Raw genomic sequence first — 22191 nt, forward strand, 5'->3', positions numbered from 1 at the left:
GAGTACTACGTATACTGTACTCCATGTGTCAATTATTTTGAGACTTTCGATTCACTTTCGATATAAGGTGATTTGAAATTTGAAGAGCACCATATATATGATAAATTAGGCCAAGTAGGGCTTAATTGAAACGTGTTCAAGGAAAACTTGTAAAATATTACATGGACTAATATGGCATTGATTTAACATATTGAAGTTGATAAAGCATTGGCTCTACTCACTTCACACGTTACACAAAAAAACAAGTGTCATTCTCATCCATTTTCTGTCTTTCTCTTCCCTTTTTTTCATATAAGTTTATTTCTTGAAGTGGCATACTCATCTTCTTAGCTCTCCAAAACATTTTTGTAGGAAAAAAGAGGAGAGAGAGAGTGAGAAAAATGGCACAATTGTTGTTAAGAAGAACAACAAACATTATGAAACAATTATATTTAACAAAATCTAGTTTAACTACTAATCAAAGTAGTTTTATTCCTAGTTTCTTAGGAATTTCTCATAATGTTTGTAGTAACTCCTCTGTTTTTTCTCCTACTTCCTTTGTTTTTGGGCGTTTAGAGTCTACTAAAGCTGCTGAATTGAAGATTGATCCTCAGTTATACTCTTCTTCCGAGGATGATGATGATCATGATCATGCTTACCCTTCTTCCGAACTCGAGGTACATTTTTTCTATCCGAAATTAGTTGTCACGTTGATATATATAGTACGTCGTATAATTTAAACTATTAACGCAATGACCAAAATTTGAATGGAATTGGTTTTTATTTTACTTGTTTAGTTGGCTGATAACAGAGAAATTGGGTGAAATGGCAATTCCATTGAAAATAGAAATCTCCACACAATGTAGGATTTGGCCTAAACACATCTTTTTCTTCAATTATCTAATTTCGAGATTATTTAGATTTGCAATTTTTGGCAAGATATGTTATTATTTGGGTTTGCATGTCAAAAATGTTTACTCCCTCCTGTCCTTTTTGTTATTTTCATTTGAAATAATAATCATGATAGTCAATAACAACAAAGGGAGTACTTTAGAAGCAATAATAGAATTTGAACATTGCTTAATTATGCAATATACAGATCATTAGATCAATAGATTGTATTAATTTTTTGCGGTTAGTGTACACTAATGAAGTCTTGGTCTAGTAGCAAAGATTAAGGGTCTGTTTACGATAAGACACAACTTCTTATTTCTGTTCTCTAGTTTGTAATATGACTAATATCCTTCTAGCTGATTCGGACAAAAACAAAATCAAGTTAACAATAAGAAAGAATTACGCAATTGCCTTATTCAGTTTACACGGGTTAATGGTGAGACAGTTTATATATTTTGTCTTTTTGAAGCTTTTAGCTATAAAGTAGTTACGTGGTCTTTGCTGAAAATTGGTTGGTTGTTGTATGAGATTTATACAAGTAAGAACTTCTTTACTTGGTTAGAAATAAGTTTTGTATATAAACCAATTTTGTATTTTTCAAAAAAAAAAAAAAAAAAAAAAAAACAATTTTGTATGGTTGAAGCTAAGTCTAGGAGTGGTTTATAAACTGAATTCATTCATTGATAGGTCGAGTATTTATTTATACATAAAATAGGAACAAACCTCTTAAAAGATAGTATTGCCCTAAATGCTTAAGATAGATTTACTAATTTATATCAATATTATTTAGCAAATCATATCTTAACATAGATAGTCTTAATGATAATATTCAACTAATAGCAATGTGGAAAATATATCACACAAATGTATTTTTATTATATTATATATCATATTGTCATATATGTTATGACACCATGTTAAATACAAACGGCCCTTGGTGGCATTAGTCATCAATAACATATATTCAATCAATGATATCAATTATTTAGGAAATCATATCCTAATAAAGATATTATTCTCCTAATATCATAAAATATAAATATATATACAGTAATACAAATAGTCCTAACTTTACCATATGATTTTACCAAAGTTTCTCATATTATTATTGCCATTTAATTTTTTTTGATTTCAACTTTCGTTTATTCTAGAATAATCCAACTTTCGTTTATTTTAGAAAATCCATACCTACCCCGTCCTTGAAAATAGTCTAAGAGCCTGTTCACTTCAGCTTAATCTCAGTTCAGTTTAGTTTAGTTCAGCTCCAATCAATTCAGTTCAGTTTAGTTCCAATCAATACAGTTCAGTTCAGCTCTGCTCCAATTAGTTCAGTTTAGTTTAGCTTCTAATTTTCTTCTCTCATAAAGTGTTCATTTTAGCTTTATTCAGTTTAGTTCAGCTCCAATCACTTCCCCTCAGCTCCAATCAGTGCTCCAATCAGTTCACCTCATCTCAGACCCTAACTATGAATAAAAGATCTAAAGCATGCATTATGTGCATATAAATATAGTAATTAATAAGTCAACTATTCAGTATATGTATCAACAAGGAACTAAATATAATGCCTTTTCTCCCTCTTAAAAAAGAAAGTCTTGCAATACGTAAGTAGAAAATATAGTTAGGCGAAATATGATATATAATGATTGCATGCAGCATGCATATAATTTGGTTTATATTTTATCAAATTGATTGCATTTTGCATATGCTTATTCCTATCTAAATTAATTAAAAACATCTTGCAGTATACAAGTTGGGCACATTTTGAAATATCTTGCAATATTTTGAAATCTTTTATATTCTTTACCCTTGCATAATTATATGGAATGATTGAATGAAGATACATATTGATTGCATACACCTATTTTTATTTTTTAAATAAAATGCAGCAGGCAATTTATTATGATATGTGAAATTACCTCATGAATCATTTACTACCTCCGTTTCGCATTATCTGCAACAAATGGCTACATTTTTTTTTTTAACTATTCTATGATAATAGGTAAAATTCCAATATCACGTCATCGTAATTTTGTACGCATATGACGTTGGCATGTTAATCTAACCTTTGACTTGTATGCAAGCTCATTGTTTGATGTGGGCTACCTGACAAGATGACACATTGGGATAGTGGGCCTGGTGGCCCAACTCATACTAATTTTTTCATCTACCAGGTTCCATATTAGTTCCGACAATGGGGGGAAATTTTACATCCATAGAATTGTCTAAGGTTATGAATAAATCAATCAATTATATACGGACAAAATTTTGTGGACCGTCAAATTTTTGTATCTACATACTTAATAACTATAATTATTAAATTTTAATCATTTGGGACAAAAGGGAAAAATTAATCCTAAAATGTATGGAGTATAAGTTTTTTATGTTTTAGTTTATATAGGGAGTTGTGAAGGGTTGTGATTAGAGGTGTTTATTCGGTATTCGGTTTTTGGGCCTTTATCTTTAAGGAATCCAAAATAAACTTTGATTTAGATATATTCAGTTCAGTCCATATTGAAATTCTACTGAATTTAATTCGATTTAGAATTTGGTACTTTGGGTCTGCTTTGAAATCCTATTATAGATGGATTCTATTTTTTGTTAATACTGCGATAAAGAGTTATATCACAAATGGGTCCGACATGGTTTCACGATTCTAAAAAATGTTATCGAAAGATTAAAAATAAGTAAATATATATTGACTTGGTTGGAAGGAGTTAGGAAGGATATGAACTATAAATTTGCATGAGATGGAGACATTTGATCGTAAGGAATGGAGGAGGAAGATTTTTGTAGATGATTATGCGGAATAATCTTTTTTGTTTCATGTAGCTGACCCCACTTATGAGATTAAGGCTTTGATTGATTGATTGATATATTGAGTTTTGCTCTCAAATTCCTAATAACACGTTGATAACTTGATAGTTTATACCACTTTAACTTATATTTTCACAATTGATACTTTGATATTAGTATTTGGATTCTTTCTATAGATATGCAATGACCACAGATAATGTCTTAAGGTGAAAAATAAGCCATGTCTTGGTAAGCGATATTAGTACATATTTAGGAATTAAGTTGATAATTTAATCTGAAACTACATTGGTAATATTGCAGGGAATGGATTTTCCAGGAGGGAAGGTTATGTTTACATCACAAATGAGTTTCATTGCCGAGTCTGGGAAGACACGAGTACCTTGCTATCATGTTCTAAATGACAGTGGGGAGCTAATTTCTGGCAAAGTTCATAATCTTGTAAGTAGTAGTGTCAGTCACATTACACATTTAGCAATGCTTAAAACAGGGGACATCACAATATATTTTAACTGCAAGGATCATAATTGTATAACTTCTTTGTTTTTATAGGTGAACCAAGACTTGGCAAAAAGGATGTATAATAGCATGATAACTCTTCAAGTTATGGACACTTTTCTTTATGAAGCACAAAGACAAGGAAGAATTTCATTTTATATGACTTCATTCGGGGAAGAAGCGATTAATATTGCATCTGCAGCAGCCCTCTCTTCAGAGGACATTATTTTTGCTCAGGTATTATGTAATTTAATACGTAATTATGTCAAAGGTAGTACTATATGCTTAGAAATGCAAATGAACTTATGCAGTTACCTCTGATATCTATGTTAAGTACAGTATAGGGAGCCTGGGGCGTTACTATGGCGTGGTTTTACCTTACAAGATTTTACAAATCAGTGTTTCGGAAATAAGGCTGATTGTGGGAAAGGTCGACAAATGCCAAATCATTATGGGTCTAGTAAGCATAACTACTTTACAATATCATCCCCAATCGCGTAAGAATTCCTTTTGTCTTTCATTATAAGGTCGATGTATTAGACGTTTGGTCAATGATGAATTAAACAAAAAGTGGCATTGTTTCAGGACACAACTTCCTCAAGCCGCAGGAGCTGCTTATTCTCTAAAAATGGATAAGAAGGATGCTTGTGTTGTAGCCTACATGGGAGATGGTTGCACTAGTGAGGTACATATATCACACTACATATAAGTTTATAACTTGGATTATATTTTGAGGGCCTTAACAATGTTGTTATTGCTAATTTTAAATATTTTCCTCAGGGAGATTTTCATGCTGGAATGAATTTCGCGGCAGTCATGGAAGTTCCAATAGTTTTCATTTGTCGTAACAATGGATATGCAATTAGTACTCCTATTTCAGACCAATTTCGAAGTAATTAACCTAATATTATGCTCTCTTTGATGATATAATTATCTGTTCGTACTTTGTTCAAAGTTGCATCTTGTAATTCTTTGGAAAAAAAAATTGATTTTCCGTACTGTTATGCTTGAAGGTGATGGTGTTGTTGTCAAGGGACACGCTTATGGAATACGTAGCATACGGGTTGATGGAAATGACGCTCTTGCTGTCTATGATGTGATTCGAACTGCTCGTGAAATGGCAATCTCTGAACAAAGACCTATTTTGGTTGAGGTAATAAGCTCATTCTTGGATATTGATGATTATCTTATGCAAGTGAGAGTAACATATTTGAATCATACTTCCATCCCTGAATAATCTGTTCTATAGGGCCGCTTTAATAATACAAAAATGCTTCTAAATTTAGTAAAAATTTGAGCCAGAAGATGTAAAATTATCTGTGGTGTATAATTCAGAATAGCTGTGTTCTTTCAACTTAAAGTTCTTAAAAATGACCTGTATTAAAAAATGTGGCCTATCATTTAGAGACGATGGAGTTTTAAGATAAATTTTACATTTTAACCAAATTGAAGACTAAAATTTGATCTATTATATTCAGGCGCTAACATATCGAGTAGGACACCACTCTACTTCCGATGATTCCACCAAGTACAGGTCAACTGATGAAATCGAACACTGGAAAATAGCAAAGAGTCCTGTTACAAAATTTAGGATGTGGATTGAGAGAAACGGCTGGTGGAATGAAGATGATGAATCAGAAATTCGAAAGAAGATCAAGAAAGAGGTGAAAGCTACTACTATTGCTCAAAGTTTGATTTTTACATACTATCTTCTTTAAGTTGCTATGATAACCATGCTACTGTTAAATGCTGATTTCATTGTTTTGTTTGATTCTTGTCAATGCAGATTCTTCAAGCAATTCAAGTGGCAGAAAAATTGGAAAAACCACCGGTTTCGGAAATGTTTACAGATGTGTATGATGAACCAACAAAGGATCTGGTTGAGCAAGAAATCTTGCTTAGAGAATCCATTAAGAAGCACCCTAAAGATTATCCATCTGATGTTGCAGAGTGAATTTAGATGTAAATTAATGTAATGGTGTACTTGTCTCAGCTTGAAAAGGCTTTTGATGAGACTTAATTACTATGTATATATAGTGTATAGTAATTGTCAAATACCGGTTAATTATGATTCCTACTAATCTGAATTGTATCATTGGCTCTAATATTAATGATGGTATATTTTAAAATGTGTATTAATATACGAAGTATGTACTCAATATGAAAATTACATGTTTGGAAAATACATATTGCTATTTGTTAATGTTTTTTTATACGCTAGTGTAAAAACATGATTAAAGTTTTACCATAACAATTCATCATATTATTCACCGTATTGGGACCGATTGTATTTAGCAAGGTACAATTGATTATATATTTATATGGTGCATCTGTGCATAAGTTGAATATAGACAACAGATCACATATCACAAAGTCTACAATATATAAAAGATATTAAAAACAAATAAAAACAAGATATAGCATAATGTTTCATTTGATATCAACAAAGTATCATATAACATCAACAAATAAGCAAGTGTTATAAATCATATAATATCAACAGTAACATACTTCATCCGTTAACTATTACTTGCAACAAAGGGGGTGCTTGCGGACTCCTAGGCAAAATTTATTTGTAAGTGTAAAATAGAGAGAGAAAAAGTTGGGTGCATGTGATGAAGAGAGAGATATAGAGAAATGTTAACCTAAAAAGGAAAAAAAAAAAAAAATTTGTTGCACATAATAGTTAGCATCCATTTATAATATATGTTGCAAATAATAGTTAATGGAGGAAATATAATATCAACAATTAAGTTAGTATTATAATATTGATAGCAAGATGTTTGCAAAAAAAAAAATAATATTGATAGCAAGATGTAAGGAACAATACAAGGCAATAAATACTCCAAATAATTTACCTTATAGGGTTAATATTTACCAATATAAAGAGATTACATAAATTAAATACGTAGTACATTATATATTTCTGCATTCTCCCTAATTATGCAGTATATATAGTACACCACTAAGCAAATACCATCCCATGAAACTTATTAATTTGTTACAAAATAAAATCATCTCTTACAAATAGGTAGCTAAAACAATAATATTCCATCCTTAAACTCAAGGATATATCGACATGAGAGGTGGTGATTTTGTGTTTCTTCTACAAATTGTTGTTGTATTGTTATCGTATTTCCCCGTTGGAAGAGGAAGACAAATTGGAGGCTCAAATGGCATTGTCAAAACAATCAAGGTATATATACACATAATCTTTCCCACAATTTATGTTTAATATTCTTAGTTAATTTTAATTTAGTAATGATACGTTAATATACTGTATAAGGCCTTGGGTATAATTTTTATATACATACATTATACGTACTAATTGAGTATACAAATATCCATAATGCTTTCATTGTTTTCTCCCCAATTTTTTAATGACGGATTGAACAAAATTAAATTAATTCAAAAAAGAAAGAAAGTTATTAACAAAATTTATCCTCAAACCTTCAAAAACATTCCATGAATCAATAGATAACCAATTTGGAGATGTACGCATTACTTAATTAATAAATGATTGCATTTAAAACTATATATTAATTCATCAATATGCTACTTAGCTAAATAAAATGAAAATGGCATGGATAGATATAACATATAGCTCTAATTAAGTCAATAGAACAAGTGATCTGAATATCAAATACTCCGTAATTTAGTTGGTTAGAGAATAATTAATCAATAATCATCAATCAATCAATCAATAACTATATACTAAAAGACACACCAGCAATGTCACGTGTCAATTTCTGGTGTGACCTTAGCATTTTTGTTTTTTTTTTTTTTTTAAAAAAAACAATCCTTTTATAAAACTTTTATATTTAAGGAAATTATTATATACAATAATATATAATTGTCATAATTAACCATATAAAATAATTAAAGATCTTTTACATTCTATAGATGGGTTCACACTATTATAGGTATGAGTTTTGGCAACATTACCATATAATTATTTTGAAAATGCAATCTTTGTGAATTTTTTTAAGAATATATAATCTTAAAAATATACTGGACAAGAATAATTACTAAATTAGGAAGAAAAAAAAACCTATATAATTTATACATACTTCTTTAATTAATTGTAAAAAATAAAAAGGATACATCAATTTTGTCTTTGAAAAATTGAAATGGCTGGCATCAAATTAGTCGATAAAATGAATGTTAGCAAATGATTATAAAAACGGTCGCTAATTACCGACTGTTTTTAAAATCAGTCATTCAACATAATTTTAATATACTCATTCGACTAAAGTACTAAGCAACTCTTTAAAGTGATATTAATACAAGTATTTAAATATTTTTGTAAAGACATGATATAAGAAGAAAATATTTTTTTGGTAAAAAATTGCTCACAATAGTTTTAGAAAATTTTTAATTAAAAATAATGTTATTTAATGATGAAAATTACGATATATCGTGCATGGCGAGGAACCTAACCTAGTATCATAAATAAACTTAGGATTAACTTCCATATATGTACAATATTTTCTCTTTAAATTCCATTAAATCAATATATAATAAATGGAGCAAAATATTTCTTAATCAATAAGAAGGATAATTATTCTTATTTCCTTATACAATTTGAGAGTGCTCAACTATATAAAAGCTAGTACTCCGTATAAAACATAGCCTTTTCCATTTCTTAAGACTTAAAATGGTGTTACTAATATTAAAATGTCACAATTACGTCAATACTAGCTAAAATTACATTATGTGCACTGAATTATAAAATTGTGCATGCAACAATGTTCTATATGACTCTATTTAACTCTCTAAACTTGTTGTAGGTTGGAGATGAAGATATAATTGATTGTATTGACGTGCATAAGCAACTAGCTTTGACTCATCCACTCCTTAAAAACCACAACATACAGGTTTTTTCATGAACATCATTGGTTCTTCATCGGTTGTTTGTCAATAATTTATTGACCTATGAGAAATTCTGACCTATTAAGTGATAATATAACATGTGATGGTCGTGATTTCACAGATGGAACCAAGAACGTATCCAAGTACGTTGAAATCAATGAACGAAACATTTGAGCTTAAACAGTCTTGGCACAAGTATGGACGATGTCCATACGGTTCCATCCCTATTAGTCGAAAATATAGTGCTTATAACTCTAGCAACGTACAAAGAAAATCATCATCACCTTTTGCAGAAGCATCACCAAATCTTAAGATGCATAAGGTGATTCTTTATTTTCTTTCATTCTTTACAAAATTAATTTTACTAGATAATTTGAGATTATCCGCTTTAAATTACCTTACCCAAGAAACCTAATTCCCTCCACCCTAGCCGATAATCATGAGTAAAAGATGGTAATTAAATCCAACCACTTGAGCTACCCCTCGAACTTCTGTAATATTATAAGTTCGTTAATAATATTATATGTCACACTACACTATGTACATTTAATTGTACTAGTCATAAGTTCCATATTGTACGTATAGCTACTTATTCCTCCGCTTTTTTATAGTTGCAACACATACTTTTTCACGCTATTTAAGAAAAGTAGGGTTCACATGATTTAATATACTTTAAGATGAGGTGAAAGGTTTTGTAGAGTATAATTTAGTGGGTCATGCTTTAGCTTAGAGAAATAGTACAAATTTTTCCCAAAAATTTTTTTATTTATAGTGTGTTATAATTATTATGACATTTCTATTTTAAGAAAGTGTTGCAAGTATTAAAGAACAGAGGAAGTATATGTATATTATAGAATAATATTTTTATTTTACTATATCATACATCGAACTCATGAGAAAGGCTTTCTAGTGATTTATTTTATCACATCACATCAATTTTATCACTAATAATTTACGGTTTTTTTTTTTTTTTTTTTGGGTCATACTTTCAATTCGGGTGTGGTACAAGTATGCTATGATCCAAATAGGAGCAGGTGACGAACCTGGGAAGTTCAGAGGAGTTCATGGAGTTTTGAATGTATGGAACCCGGTTGTCAACCCTATAGCTCTAAGCCTTTCACAAATATGGATCGTTGCAGGTGATGCTAATAATCTCAACACAATAGAGGCTGGTTGGCGGGTATGTATCGTAACACCCACATTTTAGCTATAATACGTACTTGTATAAAATGTACGAATTGAAGTACTTTCTATGCCTGTTAATACGCGATCAATACATATTATTTTTTTTATTTGAGGAACAACTTTTTCAACAATTAAAGTTTATATTTCACTACCCACTAAAAATATGAATATTATTGTGTAGGTACATCCAAAAGATAGTCAAAGTAGACCAAGATTGTTCATATATTGGACGGTACGTAGCTAGTAAGCCTAGTATTATGGACTAATACAACTTTAATTTGTTCTGAATTTACTTTAATATTACATCTAATTATATAATTAAAAATTTTAAATGTTTGAATTATTAGAGGGATAACTACATGTCTACGGGTTGCTATGACCTAACTTGTCCGGGATTTGTGCAAACGAACAAGGATTTCGCTGTTGGTGCATACGTAGATTCCTTCTCCGTTTACGGCGGATTACAAAAATCGATTAGTCTATACATATACCAGGTAATAGTTTTACGCAATTCTCATAATTTTCTATATTGACTATTGAGTACTCATGTTACGGATAGTAGAAAATTTTCAATCACAAATTATTGCGGATGACTAATTTTTAGGCTATGTTTAATTCACCTGATCTGATTGTATTCGAAAATTCCTAATTCACAATTTATTGAGTACTAATGTTACGGGCTAGTCCCTCCCTTTATTTTCTTTCCAATAAGATTGTACACTTTGGTCATAAAATCATGATCACAAACGCTTTCCATCAAAATATTAGAAACAATTTAACATGCATGCGAATTCTTGTTAGATATGTCATTTAAAAAATTCAAATTATCGCGGTATCCTTGTAACAGGATCGATCGACAAAAGATTGGTGGTTAACTTATGGTGGGAAAGCAATGGGATATTGGCCAGCTTCCCTATTCACAAGCATGACAGACAAAGGTGGTGATATAGTAGCATGGGGTGGAGAAGTCGCAGATGAAATGGCACAAGACAACAACACTATTACACAAATGGGCAGTGGACATTTCTCTGATGAAGGTTTTGGTAAATCATGTTATATTCGTGATTTATTCTATGTTGATTATGCTGATAATAATTTCAAAGAAGTTCATCCTAAACAACAAGATTTTGAAGTCCTTACATCTGCGCCGGAATGTTATGATAGTAAATTTGTCCAGAATGCTGAACTTAGATTCTATTTTGGAGGTCCTGGATGTCAACCAACATAATTAGGTCATTAACTATAACGTGTCATACATTGGCTTTCTGGTTGTATATCTTGTTTTGAAATAAGAAGTTACTACGTATTTAAGTATCACTATTTTGTATTGGTTGGAAAATGATACCGAGTGCAATAGTAGTAATGTAATAATTTAAATAAAGTTTTAGTTAATTAAATAAATTATTCTTAGGGCACATGTACTAATGGATGGTTTACTATTGTATTATGAAGAAGTAATCTAATAGTTTTGGAGTTATGACAATAGTAATGTAAATTGAAAGAAGTTATTATTGAGCCACCTAGAGAGTTGTCGCTCTCTTGGTGGCGGCACACGAAAACAATGTTGAGCTAGGGGAGCGAACAATAGCTCGGTGCATGCTTATATGTGGCAGGGCCGTGCTATAATTTGACTGATAGCTCGGCTGCTTAAGTGCTTGTGGAGTGTGAGACAAGATATTTCCTTTAATTCTTTTTCTTTTTTACATGTATATATATCCTCCTTAGTCCCAAGATTGAGATATACATTTTGTTATATCTAAAACCCTAAATCACATAAACACAAACCTTCTCTTTGAAATCTGAATAGTTCTTGTATGTAGCAATTTCATCCTTCGATCCGGGTTTGGGTACACGAGTTACGGAGGATGTTGTGTTAACATTTGGGGGCGTGCATCATCAAGAAACCCGTACCGGTGGTGGCGTATTTCGCTTCCAATGTAGTAATTTAACCTGCGGTACAACTGTATTATTGAGATTGTTAATCAATTTCATCTTTTCTTATTTATTGGAATCAACAGGTAATTTTTGTAATACCCATCATGATTGCTTTAAAGGAACTTAATATACGACTCATATCAACAAGATGCATTTTTCTTTAGGGGGCTTATATGCTAAAATATTTCTCACTTGAACGTGCTTGGCTGGGATTGCTGAGGGTGACCTCCTGGGAAGTTTTCCAAGGGTATGCATGAGTGAAAGCAAAATACGTCGGAAGGACTTGTGTTGGTCTGTGAGGAGAATTATTGGTCCCAGATGCGCATTTCGTGATAATTATTAGTCGCTTCACACGTATCGCATGCATATATAGCTAGTAGTACAACTATTAGCGAGGAAAATATATAACATGCAACGACACTAATATAAGTTGCACCATGATACATGCATAGAAGGTAGCTTCGAATTCGTATGGGAGATAGAATTGTTAGCACATGTGATGTGACACATGGTTCTTCCTTCAAAAATTAAGAGAATGAAAGCAATATTGGCCTTAGTTATTACGGAGTACGGATTACTTCATCGAGTCTATACATAACCTAACATAGAGACAAATTAAATGACAATCATAATAAATTAATAATTATTGATGATGTGATGACACAACCCATTAAGCTAATTAACGTTAACGTAGTGAACCAAATAAAACAACACGAGAAGGAATTTTCGACACAATCTCATTTTATTCACGAATAGGATTCTACATCTTTGGTTGTACGTAGTTTTCTATGGTAATTGCGACACTTTGAGTTTTCTCATTTAATCAATTTTTTTTCCAGTAAAGGTGAGAGAGTGTGCTGTTGAAAAAAAAAGTGAGAGTGTGTAATGTAAAAGAAAAGGGGTTTAAATAATCAAATTGATTTTCTTTTTTTTTTTTTTTAAAAAAAAAAAAAAAAAAAAAGAAGTTGAAGATGAAAAAGAAAAAAAGTTATGTGTTGGAACTAAAACATTATCTAAGAAAATTGTATTTATTCAATTTATTTAAGGTGAAAAACATTGCTATACTATTATTTTCAAAAGTAGAAAACATATTCCTTTTGAGATGAAGGAATGTCCATATTCCTTCTTACTAACAAAATATTTTCTTAACTTCAGTTTCACCCCTAATTTACCTTTTAAATTTTAATTTTAAATAAATGAACAGAGAAAATTAAATATCTCTAAGTTGGGTTTGTGTGGATCAAATTTCATAGCCCAACTTATTTCATCTCAAAGTTTTTAGAAAACTCTACTACGTTGAGAAATTGATGGAGATTTGTGAAAGAATTTAGAATAATTGGTGAATGGTCTTAAATATTCTAGATTTAGGTGGCAATTTAAAGAGCATGTATGTGGAATTTTCTACACGCTTCTTCCACCTCCATACACCACCTATAAATAGTGGTGTTGGACATTATTTAGAAGCATGTATCCACCTACATGACTACATATCATCCAACACTCTGATATTATACCCTTTATGAGTGTCCCTTCATACAGGAGAGTTTTCTTATAGTGGATTATTTCGGCGCTCGTTGTTCGTGGGTTTTTTTTGATATTTTTTTCCCACGTTAAACATCGTGTGTTCAAGTTTTACTACTTATATATCTTGGCTTAGCTTTGTCTTTCTCCTAATTATTTTATCGATTTCTATATATTTAATCTACTTCTGTTGTGCAATTACTAAATTAAATAAATGATAGAAAATACAATGGAGCTATCATAAGTATATTGGTTATCCACTTTATGTTATAACAGCTTGAGAGAGGATTCTAATTCTAGGATTGTAATTCCTAATTTTTAACGAACAAGTACCAAAATACTTGGTATAATGATTATTCAAATCCCACCAGTTTAATTTGTCTTTGTATATTATATATAACTATATAAGTACATAATTGCTATTTGAAAATTATAATATTTTTTAATAGACACTCATAATAAAGTACTAATGACTTATGTTTTTCTCTAAAATTGTCTTATAAGGAGTGTAAGTCCCTTTGTGAAAAAAGTTGTAGCAACCATGATTTAGTTGTCTAACCAAATAATTTTAGGAGTAATTACTAGAATATAATGTTCAGGTTATCCCATTCAATACAAAGAAAGGGGATGCCCTGACTCTGACATGTCTTTTTGGGGAAGGACATGAAGTTCAGAATTATACGTGTATTCAATACTCCCAAATAAAAAGGGAATTGTCCCATATTTGATTTTATGACAAAGAAATAAAAATTTCTAGTTGTACCTCGTAAAAAAAAAAAAGTCTTTTTTTTTTTTTTTTTGTGGAACTAACCATTTTTTTTCATTTCTTTACATTAATTAAACTGGTAGCTACTGATTCACTTGATCTTTCCATTTATTTATTTTGCTTGCACTTAGTTTTCTGTATAGTTTTCAATGCATACATATGTGTCATATATAATTATGAAAAACTAATATTTAAAATTTAAATAAAACATAAGGTTGTGTAATTCAAATATCAGATTAAATCTGATTCAAAATTTCAAATATTTGAATTTTCAAATCCTAAAATATGAGATATGTAATCCGTTGACTTTTGAATCAAATCAATCAAACCCATACCTAATTTTTTTTTTTTTCAAAATATCTAATTTCAAATATCCAAAATTATATAAGCAAATTCGATATTTACAATTTCAGCCCTATAGAAATAGGTCACACAAATCAAATATTTTTGCATAACCTTGGCACAAAGTGAAACGAATCAAACAAAATCGATATTAATTTGAATTATTTACTTGATGACAAAGTATTTTATGTTACATCATTAAAATCTATAAAGGCCAAGTAAAATAGTTATGCAAACACAATCCGAATCACCTATATATCACCTCTACTAACTATAAAACAGACACCGTTAAGTATCACCTGATAGCGAAAAAGACGGCGGTGCAATAATTAACAGAAGAGTATCAATGATTAGACAAAGGACAAGTTGCACAGAAACACAAGTTGATCTTGCAAAAATTGACTTAGATTATTTCAACCATATATTTTAATACAACCATTAGATGATGAGCACAAATACAATTAAACAATTTTAATTAAACAAAATAAAAACCAATTTTAATTAAACAAAATAAAAACAAGAATAAAAGAGTGAGATTTGACAAAAAAGTGATTCTAGCCACGCAATTCGAACGTGTCTTCCTCTTTCTCTCTCCACTCAAAACCCAACCAACATTCAGCATTCAGCATCAATATAGTGCGCCATCTGCTGATGCATCACTCAACCCCACTGACAACATTTCATTGAAATTCTCATTTTCTGTTCAAAAATCCAATCTTTTTTTCATAGTTTTTGCTGATTTTCTCTGTTTTTCAGACACCCATTTTGTAAGTTTTTCTCTTTTAATCCTTTTCATTTTATTGAAAGTGATTTTTATTTGATTTGATTGTTAGTTTATGATGATGGGTTGATAGCTATTGATTGGTTGGTTGTTTGGTTAATTGTTTATTAATTCAGCATTTATTGTTTTGATGTTCTTGTTTTTCTTGTTCTGTTCTGGCCTTCTGGGTAGTGTTCTGCTTGGTTGAATTGGATTTTCATGTATTTTAAAAATAAAAGGTGTTGGAAATTCTAGAATTTGAAATTGTAATTCATGAAATTTGTTAATTGTGATAAGAAGAAATATCTACTGTGATTGATTAATTAGGATTTTAGTATGTATACAAAGGCTGGTTTAATCATAATTTTTTTAATTTATGGTTGATGCGGAATTTTGGCCTTTGGGGATTGGAAAGGGGTGCAAAAGTTGGAAAGGTTTATATTGGCTAGATAACTTTGTGTGATTCTGTTTGGGCAGTAGATTAGTGCTGTCAAATCAGTTGTTCAGGTTGTGTTTGAGTCGAGTCATGGCGGGTCAATTAGATGGCTTGTCATATTGGGTAATCTTAGTTAGGGTTAGTTTTTGATAAATCTATATAAGCATAGGTTGTGTAGCATATATTGTAGTGACCTGCATATATTGCCCACTTGGAGCTATAGTGATAGCAAGAATAGTTCTTCTTATGCTTGAACGTCTTAATCCCTAAAGTGGGGTCGGCCACATGAACTAACATGAGGACTTCCCATGAGGTCACCCATCCTAGTACTACTCTCAATCATTGTGGCTCATGTCAAGCGATGCAACGTGACAAAGTTTTACACTGGTTGTCACTGGCCTAATATAGCCCTCCTCTTTTATCTAGTCTTGGTCTAAGTGCTTGCTAGTTGCTAGTACAGTTATTTATTGAATATTGAAATTATCATAAGCAAGGCGTTTCTAATGTTCAAAATTTCTAGGAGTGCCCTCCTTCGATATACAGCAAAATATCTTACTCCCTCCGTCCCTAATTTACATTCCTCTTTGAAAATTTACACGGGAATTAAGGAGGGAAGAATAAGACAAATAACAATAATTAGATAATGCAATGGGAAGTACAAAGATAGAGTAGTTATTACTATGACATGTCATCAATCCTTTGCAAAAAAAAGGACCAATCACATGCTCCTAATTGAAATTTTTTAACCAATCATATTCATTGTAATTTGGCACAAGGATTATGAGTGAGATTAGGTAAGGATGAGTGAGAAAGCATTAAATATAAAACAGAAAAAGAGAGTTGATTTACTAAAAAAACTTACCAAAAATAGAAAGGAGGAATGTAATTTTGGAATATCAAAAATAGAAAGGAGGAATGTAATTTAGGGACGGAGGGAGTACTATATCTCAATTTAGCCTTTTAGTATGCTGTGTTCTAATTTCCAAATTACCTCATTCAACTCCAATTTAATGGAGTCTTTGCAATGAAATACAAGTATAAACTATACTTTTCAAATATGTTGTGAAGCAGTTTATGCCTGTTATGTTTAAAATCAACGATTTGATAGAAATTTTTCTATCACCCTTTACCTTGCCCCACATAAAAGACTTTTTAGAGACATCGGAGTGATGTTGATGTTATTGTTGTATATTTTTTTTCCCACTTTTTGTCTTATTTGTAGTGTCTTGTATCTCATTTGAGTGTCTTAAAAATTCTATGTTAGCTACTCCCTCTGTTCCCTAATGTTTGCCTTGGAGAGTATATTGGGAAAAGTGAAAACAAATATAGTTTTAGCTGGAGGCATCACTATGTGCTAAGGCATGGGTAAGATTAGAATTGCCAAGCTTTGAGTAAACACTTAAGCAGGATAAGAGGTAGAGCTGCGATGATATGGGAAGCTGTGAAAGTGAATCAATCCATCTGAGATATGTAGGTGCTTGGCTATTTTTTTGTGTTTGATATGATTTCAGTGTTCAGTATAACAATAATGACAGCTCGTCTAAGCTATATGATATCCACAAAGTCCCTAAGTTATAATGCTATGAGTTTTAATCTGCGTTTTGGAACTGACATTAGCCGATGCATTATACCTTTGCTTGGATTAGGTCTCTAAGATATTATGATGACATTGAATTTGGTGACGCTTATGGTTGGCCTGTTTTCTGTGTTTGATACGATGACTTCAATGTTTACTAAGAATATTGACAGTTTATCTAAGCTATATAATATCCATAAGTTGCATAAGTTTGATTTTCATGAGTTCTTGTTCTCACTTTTGAACTGATATTAGCTTATGCATCATCCCTATGTTTGGATTAGGTTTTTAGGATTTTATGGCGACTTTGAATTTAAGTATCTTTTGTTTAGTGATGCTATTGCCAATTTATTGCAGTGAGTCAAGTGGCAGTTTTGGAAGGTGTGGTAACTAGAGAGCCATTGTTGGACATAATTTTCTTTTTCAGCTGGTATCTCAGGACTCAGGAGTCACAACTCACAATAGAGGTAGCGATGGTAATCATTTATATGTTGAGAGCGTAGTCTTAACAAGGTCAAATTTGGCTGACATGGCTTTTCTTGTTTTGCAGGGTCAAGGATTGTAGTTGTACTGTGAAGGTGTACGATGTAAGTTGGTGCAGGATTAGGGAGAGTTCAACAGTGAATTCAGGACTCCGCCCTCATCTTGTGCAATTAGGTATGGTCATGTTCCAAGCCATATTAGCCGTGTGCAATTTGTAGTGCTATTTATACATCATGTGATGTAATAATGGATGAATTGTTGAACCAGGTAGCTGCCACCCGTGGAAAGTCTCTTGAATTTTTGTCGAAGAAAATAAAAAATGGCTGGGCCATATTTTGATCCTGAATATGAGAACTTAAGCATCAGAATAAATCCTCCCAGGTTCCTATCTAGTCTGCTTTCTAACGAAGCACTGTATTGAACATGTTATTCACATCTGCTTCTAACATGCCTGATTTTCAGGGTATCTGTCGATAACACCAGTTGCCGTGATTGCACCCTAGTTAAGGTCAGAATCTCATCATCTGAATTTCAGAACAAAAGATGCACTTTCTCACACCCCCTCCCTCATGTATGGATGATCATGTCATACACTGCTTTCTGACAATATATGTAGAGCTAATATGTAAAAAAAAGTTGTTTTGTTGCAGGTTGATAGCATGAATAAACCAGGAATACTTCTGGAAGTTGTGCAAATCTTAACTGACCTTGATCTCCTCATCACCAAAGCTTACATTTCCTCTGATGGTGGATGGTTTATGGATGGTGCGTATTTCTTTAGTAAAGTATTTCTGGTATTATTGATCTAATAACATCTGAACCTATTTTTGATACTATCAAATACAAGTATTATGTATATGGATTTAAGTTGACAAGAGCTGTTCTTGCTTTTACTCATCTTAAATGTATATCCTTGCTTTTACTGACTCACAATGTTGGATTATTTTTTCCCTTGTAAAAAACAGTCTTCCATGTTACTGATCAAAACGGGAAGAAGATTGCAGACAGCAAGACCATAGATTATATTGAAAAGGTATGCCTCTCTGATGTAAGAAGATTATAGACAGCAAGACTATAGTTTTGGTTTTTACAAAATACAGTACAATGTAAGAAGTTTCTGATGCATCATCAGGTAACTAATTATTTTTTGCACCCAATCTCGCAATAGGCTTTGGGACCCAAGGGCCAAGCAGCTGATTGGATAAAGAGTAAGCCAGGAAAAAGAGTTGGACTACACTCTGTTGGTAATCACACTGCTGTCGAGCTGATAGGCAGGGATCGTCCAGGGCTCTTGTCAGAGATCTTTGCGGTGCTTGCTGACCTACACTTCAACATAGCTGCTGCTGAAGTTTGGACCCACAACACAAGAATAGCTTGCGTCCTTTATGTCAATGATGATACTACCTATCTTGCTGTAGATGACCCCAGCAGATTATCTCTGATGGAAGAACAGCTCAAGAACATTCTTGGTGGCACCCAAGATGATGAACATGTGGCTCACACCAGTTTCTCCATGGGTTCTACCCATGTTGACCGGCGTCTTCATCAGATGATGTTCGCTGACAGGGATTATGAAAGTGCTGACACACCGATTGTTGTGGAATATCCTCCTCCTCTCAAGCCTAAAATTTTTGTTGAACATTGTGAGGAGAAAGGGTACTCAGTGGTTACACTGAAGTGCAAGGATCGACCAAAGCTTATGTTTGATATTGTCTGCACTCTTACAGATATGCAGTATGTTGTTTTCCATGCAACCATCTCCTCTGATGGCCCATATGCATCACAGGTATCAAGATCATTCTCCTTGCCAAATTTGTGGGATTTTTTGTACTGTTTTCTTGAATTGACTTAGCTTTTGCCTATGCTTCCGTTATATACATAGACACCATGCTAAAATATCATCTGGTAGATTGGAGTGTGGAGAAATTAAGCATCATCACAGTGGATATCTGAAGTTACAAAAGAATTTTACTACATTTTAAATTTCTTATCATATTTATGGTTTAAATTACAATTTTTGACAGACAAGTGTATCGTCCAAAATATTAACAGATATTCTGTTATATTTTCCAGGAAGTTCGAGATGCACATTGTTCAACTAAGGCCTTTCTGTTTCTTAGTTATAATAAGTGTTGGAAGTTTTATACTTTCACCTCGGTCTTCATTTAGGTTGATAATATTTTTACCCCCCAATTCAATTTTTAAATGCATGCATGGCATTACGTTTCCTGTGTTTACCATATGCATAAAAAAGCTCAAAGAGTCAAAGATCCTCATGATGGTTTGCTTTTTATCCCTTTTCTAAGGAAAAAAATTCCTCAGTGACCAAAATTTATTTGTACTGCAACATTAAATTTGCTGATGAACAAGGGTTACAGGAGTACTACATTCGACATATGGATGGCTGTACACTTGACATGGAAATGGAGAAGGAAAGGGTTATCAAATGCCTTGAAGCTGCCATTCAACGGAGAATAAGTGAGGTAAGTACTGTCTTAAAACTTTCTTTCTTTTACCTTCAATGTTTTATGGAATTATGGTAGGAAGTTCTTGTTGAAAATATGATTTCTTCAGTCATTGGTACCACTTACTGTACTGAACAAGTTGGTTTTCTACTGACTTGTAATGCTTAGATTGCTTACTGACTTTGGGTTTACATTATAAGCATATCTTGAAAGCAAGCAGTACTCGTCATATTATACTACTTTGTAATAAACAGCGCTATCTTGTGGAATAATTTACTTTGGAATTCATATGGTGCTTATGAAACAGGGTCTAAGCTTAGAACTCTGTGCAAAGGATCGAGTAGGCTTACTCTCAGAAGTGACAAGGATTCTCCGAGAACATGGACTGACAGTAATGAGAGCAGGTGTGTCCACTGTAGGAGAGAAGGCAAAGAATGTGTTCTATGTGAGAGATTCTTCAGGGAATACAGTAGATGTGAAAACAATCGAAGCACTCCGAAAAGAAATTGGGCTTACCATGATGCTCAATGTGAAGAAAGCCCCAGCTAGCTCCAGGGAACCTGCGGAAGCTAAAGGATGGGCGAAAACCAGCTTCTTCTTTGGCGGTCTGCTGGAGAAGTTCTTGCCGTGAATATAATGCATGCCGAACAAATTCTATGGCATATGTATGTAACATTTTGGTGTATAGACTAATAAAAGTGTCACCAAAGTAAGCCTCTAATTGTCATCAGAACTGTGAATCTTATGACTAATTTTAGGTGGTAGATATGTAGGATGAGAAACATTATTAGGACAGCGTAAAGTTCAATATGAAATAGGGCCAAAAATTCTTGTTCTTCATAGAACTGGTGACTTATGCAATTAGGTCATAAATTTGGTTTCATGTTGATGTAAGCTGTTTCCAAACTACACCGAAAATTATATAAAGCAAAATGATAATTGTATGCATAACGACTCAAATTGTGGCTCAAACAGAAAGTTTAATTTAGCAAAATAAAAGCTACTCCGATCCGTAAGATATTAATTATGTTTTCTCATGAGAGTTGGAAGTTTGTAACTATATACTAATGGAATACATAGTTCTAGAAGGTCAATCAAGGATTCAAGGGGTAAGAAGTTTATGTACGCGAAGATTGTTTCCTAATTTGAACAAATATATACGGTGTAAGACTTTGGCCTTGTTTGGTAATTGGCTTTTAGTTGGTTTTTTGGTTGGCTTTTGGCTTTTGGCTTTTTCTTTTGGTCAAACAGCCAAAATACTTGTTTGGTAAATGGCTTTTCAGCTAGGTGAAAAAGCCGGCTTTTCCACCAAAAACAAAAAGCTAGTGTTACTAGCTTTTTGGTTTTGGCTTTTGGCTTTTCATTAAATAAATTACTTTTTATCCTTAATTATTAATTAATAATTAATAATTATTAATTATTAATAATTATTAATAATTATTAATAATTATTAATAATTATTAATAATTATTAATTATTAATTATTAATTATTAATTATTAATTATTAATTATTAATTATTAATTATTAATAATTAATAATTAATAATTAATAATTAATAATTAATAATTATTAATTATTAATAATTAATAATTATTAATTAATAATTATTAATAATTAATAATTAATAATTATTAATAATTAATAATTAGTAATTATCAATCAATAA

At 31.8% G+C, this 22191-nt stretch overlaps 3 protein-coding genes across 5 annotated transcripts; all 3 read left to right on the forward strand.

Moving 5' to 3' along the window:
- Positions 1-340: 340 nt before the first annotated feature.
- On the forward strand, positions 341-6331 carry LOC145614176 (2-oxoisovalerate dehydrogenase subunit alpha 2, mitochondrial-like). Of its 2 annotated transcripts, none has more exons than XM_081669185.1 (9): positions 341-656; positions 3988-4125; positions 4237-4419; positions 4522-4679; positions 4768-4867; positions 4963-5074; positions 5196-5335; positions 5661-5846; positions 5969-6331. In XM_081669185.1, the coding sequence occupies exons 1-9, from the start codon at positions 381-383 to the stop codon at positions 6134-6136; spliced, it is 1461 nt and encodes a 486-aa protein (XP_081525311.1). In that variant the 5' UTR covers positions 341-380; the 3' UTR covers positions 6137-6331. The 2 variants fall into 2 exon arrangements, with proteins under 2 accessions (XP_081525311.1, XP_081525312.1); XM_081669186.1 differs by lacking the exon at positions 341-656 and adding an exon at positions 3821-3915.
- A 930-nt stretch (positions 6332-7261) lies between these two features.
- On the forward strand, positions 7262-18276 carry LOC145613694 (protein neprosin-like). The gene is made up of 9 exons (XM_081668773.1): positions 7262-7378; positions 8973-9059; positions 9176-9376; positions 10064-10234; positions 10421-10471; positions 10587-10733; positions 11087-11444; positions 17933-18005; positions 18126-18276. Exons 1-9 carry the CDS (start codon positions 7262-7264, stop codon positions 18274-18276), a joined length of 1356 nt encoding a protein of 451 aa, XP_081524899.1.
- Positions 15307-21474, forward strand: LOC145613395 (ACT domain-containing protein ACR3-like). Of its 2 annotated transcripts, none has more exons than XM_081668493.1 (10): positions 15307-15570; positions 17933-18042; positions 18126-18232; positions 18330-18439; positions 18521-18566; positions 18709-18823; positions 19024-19091; positions 19227-19844; positions 20437-20541; positions 20831-21474. In XM_081668493.1, the coding sequence occupies exons 4-10, from the start codon at positions 18378-18380 to the stop codon at positions 21152-21154; spliced, it is 1338 nt and encodes a 445-aa protein (XP_081524619.1). In that variant the 5' UTR covers positions 15307-15570; positions 17933-18042; positions 18126-18232; positions 18330-18377; the 3' UTR covers positions 21155-21474. The 2 variants fall into 2 exon arrangements, with proteins under 2 accessions (XP_081524619.1, XP_081524618.1); XM_081668492.1 differs by having other exon boundaries at positions 15308-15570; positions 18326-18439.
- The last annotated feature ends 717 nt before the right edge of the window (positions 21475-22191 follow it).

Source organism: Chenopodium album, chromosome 25 (genome assembly GCF_948465745.1).
Source record: "Chenopodium album chromosome 25, dcCheAlbu1.1, whole genome shotgun sequence".
NCBI lineage: Eukaryota > Viridiplantae > Streptophyta > Magnoliopsida > Caryophyllales > Amaranthaceae > Chenopodium > Chenopodium album.